An 8,386-nucleotide genomic window follows, 5' to 3' on the forward strand; every position below is an offset into this window, starting at 1 on the left:
TGAGGGCTCTGTATTCTGGCAGGGTCTGCCTGGGAAACCTGGCTTGGAGGGACCACAGGGGCCAGTCGGCATGTATGTAAGTGCTGCAGCTGCCCAGGAGAGACACGGGCACCAAGGGGGGTGGGGTGGGTGATGGATTCATTTGGGATAAGGGCAGAGAGCCCTGAGCATCACCACTGCTGCTGCACAGCCCTCAATGCCTCCTATCATCATCCTAACAACACCCTCTCCCCAGGGCTACCCAGGACTGGCTGGAGACCGTGGGAAGCCAGGGCACAGGGGACAAAAGGTAGAGCCAGGGTTGGGGTGCTGATCCTATGGGGCTGTGGGGTGGGATCCAGCCCCGTTCAGGATGAGCCAGCAGCTCTCCTTGCACTTCACCTGCTGTGCCTCCTGTATAAGATGATGGATTGCTATTGTTTTCCCACCTCTTAAGGAGCTACTGCATTAAAACAGGTAGCAGGGAGGATTTATCATTTGTTTTCAAACAGGGAGAAGCTGGAGCCCGAGGTCTACCAGGATTCCCTGGAAAAGCTGGTCCCAAGGTGAAGGCTGTTGGCTGGGTGCAGAGAAATGGGAAATCTTTGCTACCAGCATTGAGTGGATTCAGGGATAGGGGATGTATAGGGCTGCAGACGGGGCTGAGCATGGGGTCCTAATGTCTCTGTCCTCCCCAGGCCCCACCAGGCCCCCCCGGCCCACGAGGTGCTCCTGGCTCCCAGGTAGGGCTGGGTTTGCTATGGGCTGCTCACCTCCTACAGCCATGCAATACAATACATGCCATACAATGCAATACAATACATGCCATGCAGCACGATACAATGTGTGCTAAGCAATACAAGCCATGCAGCACCCTGCAGTAAATGGCATATGATACCAATGGCATTGGCAATGTGTTCCCCAGCCCCGTTTGGTGGGGGTTTATCCTGCTGCTCCATGTTGGGGATGTCGTGGGGTTGGGTTTTTATTGCAGCCTGTTTGGGGTGTCTCTTGTTTCAGGGCAGAGCAGGAGAGCCGGGTCCTCGGGGGCTCCCAGGGCTGCGGGTGAGTGGGGAGCTGAGCTACGCAGAGTTGGAGCTGCATGTTGTGGGATGGAGGTGATGGAGAACAGGACCCACACACCATTATTGGGATCCTAAACATTCTCCTGGCCTTGCAGGGAGCTCCTGGTGTGCGGGGGCTGCATGGCGTGCCTGGGAAGCCCGGCTTAGTGGGGGAAATGGGAGCACCTGGAGCAGCAGGGGCTGCTGGCCCCCCTGGGTACCCGGTGAGTGGGATGCTAATGGGATGGGGCTGCTCAGCACTGAGGGAGGTACAGGGGGTTTGGGAGTGGGGGTGATGGGTCGTCAGTATCCAGATTGCTGAGTTAGCACTGCACAGTGCTGGTAATATGGATTGCTTGTTCACAGGGCCAGGAAGGTCTGAGAGGACCCGAGGGGCCTTCAGGGATGCGAGGCGAGCAGGTATGGGAAAAGGAGGGGCTGTTCCCTTTATTGGCACTGGGGCTGATCCCTGGGTTGCCACTGAACCCCTTGGTTTGCTCAACACAAGGGGATGGTGCCTTGTGAGCCCTCCAGCTCACACTGGCTGGGCTAGAGGGGTGCTGCAGCTCTCTGTCCCTATATTCCCTGCAGGGTGTTCCAGGGGATCCCGGTGAAGTTGGTGTTAGTGGGCTGGATGGTGAGCAGGTAGGTGTGGGATGCTGTGCCTTCCCATTGCATTTCCTACTAACCCTGAGCCAAAGCAGGGGGAAGCCAAGGGAAGGGCTGTGAGCAATATGTGGGAATATGGAAGAGCAGCCTTCCAGGAGACACATCCAGCCATGGGGCAGAGGACAAGGTTGGTCCCGCTGGGTGATTCTTTTGCAGGGACCACCAGGACCTGTAGGAGCCGAGGGGCGACCAGGGCTTAAGGGCCAGCAGGTGGGTTCCATAGGGCCAGCAGATCCCTTCCCATGGGGTAGCATCAGTTAGCTAAGAGTAATCCTGATGTCTCCATCCTTCGCAGGGTGATGCAGGACCTCGTGGAGCTCCGGGCGTCAGCGGTGCTTGCGGGGAGCGAGGGGAACGTGGGCCAACAGGGCTGCCAGGGGGAGCTGGGCAGCAGGGGAAGGAGGTGTGAGCTGAGATCCCATGGGATAATGGGGCTGGGATGGGGCTGCTGAGTTGGATGTTAATGCTTCTCCCTTTGGCAGGGGGATGTTGGTGATGCTGGAGAGCTGGGTGAGCCGGGATTACGGGGACAAAAGGTGATGGCAGAGATGTGGGGCTCAGTGCTGGCATCAGAACCTCAGTGCTGATGTGTCTCCATCCAGAAACTCATTTAGTCACTGTTCCTTTGTTTCTATTGTGGAGCAGGGAGATGCTGGACCACGGGGCCCAACTGGAGCACCGGGACTGGGAGCTGCACCAGGGGAGGATGGAGAGAAAGGTCGCAAAGGAGAGAAGGGCCGGGAGGGGCTGCTGGTAAGTACAAGTAGTGGGGATGGGGTTGGGTGCAGGGTGATGAGGGGCAACACTTACCCCAGCAGATCGTGGGTTTGGGAGCCGTGGAAAATGCCAAGTGGCAAATTCCATTGAGGGAATGGAATGGAACCCAATGGAAACCCATGCTGGTTCCCATTGGCGATGTGTGTAGGTTTCACTCTCCATGTGCATACAGGGTCACTGCTCTTATCCCCATGAACTCACTGGGTTCACTCTGCCTTCCCCTTCTGACCACATTCCCATCCCTGCCCCAGGGCCAGCTCGGTGTCAGAGGTGCTGCAGGACCTGTCGGATCCCAGGGACGCTCTGTGAGTCAGTGTGTCCCCATCCCAATGGTGGCTGCAGACCCCATCAATGGGGACACCTGTGAGTGGGGTGCTGGGCTGCAGCACAGCTCTAGTGGGTCTTATCCTTTTCCTTTGCCCCAAACAGGGTGGGACGGGGCTGCGAGGCCCCCCTGGGCTCCATGGATTGGAAGGAGTGAAGGTAGAGCGGGGCAATGCTGCAACCCTGCCCCATCCCTGTTCTCTTCCCAAGTCTTGGTGGGGAGGCAGTGGGGATGGCTCGCTCTTGGGACAGCTCAGCCAAGGGCAAAATGGGGCTGAGGGCTGAGCTGGAAGTGTTCATTTGTTCCTTTACTTACCAGGGTGATGCAGGACCCTGCGGCAGGGATGGAGCTGCCGGAGCAGCTGGGCTGGAGGTAACTGCTGTGTGTGCACAGCACACTCTGCCCCCCAAGTCACACTCACTCCATTCCCCTCATTCTGCCCCCCAAGTCCACTCAATGCATTCTGCCCCACAAGTCCAGTCATTGAGTCCTGCCCCCCAAGTCCAGCTTCAGAGCCCTCCTTCTGCCCCCCAAGTCCACTCATCTCATTCTGCCCCCAGCTGCCACTGCTTCCAGCACAAAGTGAAGCTGAAGGACTTGTTGCCCCATAGCTGTTGGGGGGAGGAGAGGGAGAAAGGGGCAGATATGAAGTATGGAAACCTGCCCCAAAATTCAGCCTCAACATCCCCACAGGGACCTGCAGGAGAGGATGGAGCAAAGGGAGACCGTGGCCATCCTGGCCCTATGGTGAGTTCCCAGCCTGGAACAGGCTGATAAAGGGCATTTGATGATGAACCTTAGGGCTGTTGGCATTGCTGGGGGGATGCTGGGGGCACGCAGAGGCTGCTCCTCAGCTCAGGGATTGCTGGTTGGGGATGGTGGTTGGCTCAATGGGATGCACAGAAGGAGATGCTTGATGTGATGGGTGATGCAGGCATTTAGGGGCCAGCAGCCTCATCTGTGTGTCCCATAGGGCTCAGTGGGTGCACGTGGGCAGCCGGGTGGCCCTGGCTTCAAGGGCTACATTGGACACAGAGGAGCTGGGGGAGCTGCAGGAACACGGGGGCAGCCGGGCAGAAAGGTGAGTGGGGATCTGCAGGGAAACTGAGGCACAGAATGGGGGGAATTGAACCTGTCCTGGGGTCCCATGGGGAACAACAAAGAGCTGAGGGGTCTATGGGGTCCCATGGGGAATAACAAAGAGCTGAGGGGTCTATGGGGTCCCATGGGGAACAACAAAGAGCTGAGGGCTCCATGCTTTGTCTCCCAATGAATGCAGGGTCCTATTGGGCCTCCAGGCAATGTTGGAGTGCCAGGGGCTGGTGGCATTGAGGTGAGTGTCACCTTCTGCCCTTGTGCCATCCCCATCCTCAGCTCTCAAGCTGGATGACCAAGGAGTAAGGTTGATTTATTTGTTCTTTTTTTTCTTCTTAGGGCCTCATGGGTGTTAAAGGGGAGCCAGGCACAGTGGGAGAACCAGGGCACATGGTGAGAGGGTGGGGAGGCTGTAATGGGATGGGTGGCTGAGGTTTGCTGGGATCATAAGTAATGCTCACATGGAGCATTCCCTGTTCCTGCTGAAACCCAAAAGAGACATCATCCATCATCTCAAGCCCCTTTACTGTGCAGTGAGAGCAAGGAAGGAACATCTTGGGCACGGCATCCTCAAAGAGGGATTTCTTTCTCCTTTGGGATTTTAGGGCTCTCCAGGACAAGCTGGTCCCCAAGGGCAGAAAGGTCACAAAGGAGAAAAGGTAACACCAGCAGCATCCTGTATAGGGACAACAGGGGTCAGCTCTGCAGCACCACCCCAGTGACATCCCCAGGTCCATGCAGGGAGCTGCCCCTCACCCCCCAGTGCTGGTGACCCACATCTCCATCTCTGCTCTCTCCCATCAGGGTGATGTGGGGCAGGAAGGGCCAGAAGGAGCTGCTGGAGAAGCTGGCAGACGGGTAAAGGGCAGCGTTGTCCCTATGGAGAGCTGGGCTGTGTCCCCATAGTGACACTGAGGGGATGTGGGCAGTCAGCTCAGTGCATTTGAGCTGCTCACAAGTCTTCAACCTCCTGTTCCCAGGGCAAGCGAGGCAAGGTGGGGCACCGGGCCCATAGGGGACCCCGCGGACCCAAGGTAGGGTGAGCCCATCAGTGGCTGGGATGCTGTGGGACTCTTCCTATAGAGCCTTTCCTGAAGGGTGGCTGATAGAGGGGCACCATGTCTTGGAGCCTAGACTCAGTCCCCATTACCTCCTCCTCCCTTCCTAACCCTAATCCTCCCTTCCTAACCCTGACCCTACTCTAACCCTACCCCTAACCCTACCCTAACCTTAATCGGGGACTCAGTCCCCATTACCTCCTCCTCCCTTCCTAACCCTAACCCTACCCTAACCCCCACTAATGCTTGTGTATTGCAGGGCCATCAAGGCGACGAGGGGCTGGCAGGGCCCCAGGGACTACAAGGACTATATGTGAGTACTGGCACTGAACTGGGGGGGCTCAGTGTGTCTCCTGCTCTCCATTTGCTGCCCAGCCCCAAAAGCCAAAGGGAGGACCTGAAAAATGAGCAGATCTTCCCATTGTTTCATGGCTCTCAGCCTGCCCTCTCCTCCCAAACCAGCATCCAAAACACAGGCAAAAGAAACACTCAAGGAGTTACTTGAATTGCTGGGATCGCTGCTTCTCTATTTAAAAAGTCTCAGCTTTGGGAACGTCACCAAATGCAAACAGAGGCAAGAAGGCTGCAGGGAGCCAGGAGTGCTGGCCTGCATCAGTAGCAATGGTTCTTAAGGGCTTGCCAAAATGGAAAGCCAATGCTGTGATGAGGAATGCCTCAAGATCCCTAAAAACTCCCCAGATTCACTGAATCCTTCTGGTTTCTAAGGGCCCTCCATGGTTGGGTGTGCAGGGCCTGATGGCTGCTGCTTCTCTCCTAGGGCATCCCTGGGCTGAAGGGCTTCAGAGGAGACCCCGGACACAAAGGACCCAAGGTGGGTGACATGCCCCGTGCCCATCCCCACGTGCAGGGCACCATGCAGCCATTCCTGGCCTCTCCTTTCCTTCCTCCCATAGGGTGAGAAGGGCAGCAGGGGCCACCTGGGGCAGCCAGGGGACGATGGCTTCAAGGTATGTGGGGGGCTCACAGCTCTCCCCCCCCTTTGCTCCCTATGTCACCCTGTATAACACCTTGTGATACCTCTCCATGCCCCTTAGGGCAAGCACGGACCACAGGGCACTCCTGGGCAACCAGGGCCCAAGGGAGAGCAGGTATTGTGGGGTGATGGGGCTGGTGCAGGGTGCACCAGTAAAGAGTAACTTGGGACAAGGGCTGGTTTGTGACCCTCTGTCCCTCTGCAGGGTGACACTGGCCCCCCTGGCCCACGGGGTCTGCCTGGGCTCCCTGGGAAGCTGGTAAGTGCTTCAGCCCCCAGTGTGTAGGGTCTAAAGGGGCAGCAGCTCCTGCTCAGAGCCCCTTTGCTCTTCTCTTCTAGGGCTTGCCAGGACAGAAGGTGAGTGCAGGGTGAGGTCAGCCTTATGTCTGATGTGGGGATGCAAGGCAGCGCCTCGACTCCTTGCTTATCCTTCATCTTCCTCCCCACTCTTTGAAAGGGACTGAAAGGTTTCCCGGGTCACCCAGGCACCAGGGGCAAACCAGGACCACCGGTAAGAAGAGCCACAATGTCCCTTGTGCCCTCCATGTGGATCTGAAGTGGTGGTTGGTGCCACGCAGAGGGCAGCAGTGTCACTGCTGTTATCACTGTCACCCAGGGGCTGGCTGGTCCCCCTGGTCCCAGCGGGCCAGCACTGATGTTATCTGAGGAGGAGCTATGGGTGCGTGATGCTGTGCAGCTCTGGGGCTGATGGTGGGGACCTGGTGGGGATGGGAAAGGAGACTATCCCTGCCCATCACCTTCCAGCACCTGATTTATCCTGTCGACTGCCTGAACCGTAGCACAGTGCTGGACCTGCTGGACAACATGAGCCGTGAGCTGAGAGCTCTCGTTGAGCATCCTGATGGAACCAAGGACAAACCTGCAGCCACCTGCAAGGAGCTGCTGCTGGCCCACCCCAACCTGCCCGATGGTACTGGGCTGCCTTGTGCCCCCAGCCAGCCATTCATATCCTTTATAAATGCCTTTAAGAGGGAATGAGGTTTTGGGCTCGAACTCAGTAAGTTTTATGGTCTATGGTTCCAGGGTGTTCAGAGGGAGCTGCACTTTGGGGTGCTCACGTGCATGCGAGGAGGGTGTGGGGGTACAAGGAATAGAAATAACAGCACAGCCCCCAGCTTGGTGGTTTGTAGCATGGGAACCAGCACCATCAGCTCCGCTCTGCATTCCCACAGGGCATTACTACATTGACCCCAACCAGGGAAGCCCTCGCGATGCCCTTGTGGCCTTCTGCAACTTCACAGCAGGGGGTGAGACCTGCATACCCCCCGTGCACAACCAGGTACAGCCCCAGGGCTCACCTTCAGCCCAGGTGCTGGGGTGGCTGCAGAGGGATAGTAACGCTGGTGTCATACTGCTGTGAGTGCTGTCACTGCTGTGAGTGGTGGCAGCAGTTTGGGGTGAGGATGGTGCTTCTCCACCCCATGCTTCAGGGTGGGTGCACACCTCAATTGGTTTGGAGCTGCTGGGGGTGGATCTGGCAGGGCAGCAGTGCCACCATCCATTGCTGGGACAGAGTAACAAGGTCCCCAATCCCCACAGGTCCCTATCAAAGCCTGGCTGAACTCCTACACCTCTACACACAGCTTTGAGTGGTTCAGTGCTCTGCCTGGGGGCTTCATGGTGAGTGCCCCCAGAGGGTTACAGAGCCCTTCCCCAATGGCTGCATGTTGTAGAACCCAATCCCAACCCGTGCTCCAATAGGGTTGCATCCCATCCTGTCTTTGGTTGATCATCCACCCCATGTCTCTCTGCTTGTCCCTGCAGCTGGACTACACAGGGGCCAGCGTGGTGCAGCTGCGCTTCCTGCGCCTGCACAGCCATAGGGCTGCACAGAAGGTCTCCTATTCCTGCCGCCCCATTCCCCACCACCGACAGCCCCAGAAGGAAATCCGCTTTCTGGCTGACACCCGGGAGCAGAGCTACGTGGCCACACTGCAGGGCTGCCTGGTGAGCCTGCAAACCCAGGGCTCAGGATTGAGCTGCTCATTGGGGTCTGAGCATCCCTATGGCACCAAGTGGGATGGGGCAGGGGTAAGGGTGAGCCCAGCCGGGGGGTCTCAGTGCTGCTCATGGTCCTTTCAGCTGGACAACGACTCCTCCATCACTGACACCATCTTCCACTTTGTGACGGAGGAGCTGACTCTGCTGCCCCTACGGGACCTGGCTGTGTTCCACGACGGCGATGCCTCGCACCAATTTGGGTTCACCATCGGCCCCGTCTGCTTCAGCTGAGAGTCAGGCAGGGCTGGCCCTGAGGTGGGATGCTGTGTTTGTAGCTGCGTTATGCCACGGACTACACCTTCTTCTGGAGTAGAAGAACATTGTTTACAAAGTCATTTCTCTATAAATTATATATATATGTAATATATATATATATATATGAGAAGGTGCTGATTTAATTGGG

The 8,386-nt window shown here is 57.3% G+C and overlaps 1 protein-coding gene across 5 annotated transcripts in view; it reads left to right on the forward strand.

Moving 5' to 3' along the window:
* Positions 1-8,359, forward strand: part of COL27A1 (collagen type XXVII alpha 1 chain) — a 28,169-nt gene extending 19,810 nt beyond the window's left edge. For 3 of the 5 annotated variants that reach the window (XM_032448125.1, XM_032448128.1, XM_032448127.1), the window contains exons 35-69: positions 23-76; positions 236-289; positions 492-545; positions 678-722; positions 1,000-1,044; positions 1,160-1,267; positions 1,410-1,463; positions 1,635-1,688; positions 1,869-1,922; positions 2,008-2,115; positions 2,195-2,248; positions 2,358-2,465; positions 2,741-2,794; positions 2,919-2,972; positions 3,133-3,186; positions 3,508-3,561; positions 3,788-3,895; positions 4,094-4,147; positions 4,249-4,302; positions 4,515-4,568; positions 4,714-4,767; positions 4,890-4,943; positions 5,227-5,280; positions 5,746-5,799; positions 5,882-5,935; positions 6,023-6,076; positions 6,167-6,220; positions 6,301-6,318; positions 6,419-6,472; positions 6,578-6,640; positions 6,727-6,892; positions 7,155-7,261; positions 7,522-7,602; positions 7,747-7,929; positions 8,065-8,359. In XM_032448125.1, the coding sequence (XP_032304016.1) occupies positions 23-76; positions 236-289; positions 492-545; positions 678-722; positions 1,000-1,044; positions 1,160-1,267; positions 1,410-1,463; positions 1,635-1,688; positions 1,869-1,922; positions 2,008-2,115; positions 2,195-2,248; positions 2,358-2,465; positions 2,741-2,794; positions 2,919-2,972; positions 3,133-3,186; positions 3,508-3,561; positions 3,788-3,895; positions 4,094-4,147; positions 4,249-4,302; positions 4,515-4,568; positions 4,714-4,767; positions 4,890-4,943; positions 5,227-5,280; positions 5,746-5,799; positions 5,882-5,935; positions 6,023-6,076; positions 6,167-6,220; positions 6,301-6,318; positions 6,419-6,472; positions 6,578-6,640; positions 6,727-6,892; positions 7,155-7,261; positions 7,522-7,602; positions 7,747-7,929; positions 8,065-8,214 (2,478 nt within the window). In that variant the 3' untranslated portion in view covers positions 8,215-8,359. Of the gene's footprint in view, positions 1-22; positions 77-235; positions 290-491; positions 546-677; positions 723-999; positions 1,045-1,159; positions 1,268-1,409; positions 1,464-1,634; positions 1,689-1,868; positions 1,923-2,007; positions 2,116-2,194; positions 2,249-2,357; positions 2,466-2,740; positions 2,795-2,918; positions 2,973-3,132; positions 3,187-3,507; positions 3,562-3,787; positions 3,896-4,093; positions 4,148-4,248; positions 4,303-4,514; positions 4,569-4,713; positions 4,768-4,889; positions 4,944-5,226; positions 5,281-5,745; positions 5,800-5,881; positions 5,936-6,022; positions 6,077-6,166; positions 6,221-6,300; positions 6,319-6,418; positions 6,473-6,577; positions 6,641-6,726; positions 6,980-7,154; positions 7,262-7,521; positions 7,603-7,746; positions 7,930-8,064 lie in introns of those variants that run through there. The other 2 variants (XM_032448126.1, XM_032448129.1) reach the window with 2 other exon arrangements.
* The last annotated feature ends 27 nt before the right edge of the window (positions 8,360-8,386 follow it).

This window comes from Coturnix japonica, chromosome 17, assembly GCF_001577835.2.
Source record: "Coturnix japonica isolate 7356 chromosome 17, Coturnix japonica 2.1, whole genome shotgun sequence".
NCBI classification, from domain to species: Eukaryota; Metazoa; Chordata; class Aves; order Galliformes; family Phasianidae; genus Coturnix; species Coturnix japonica.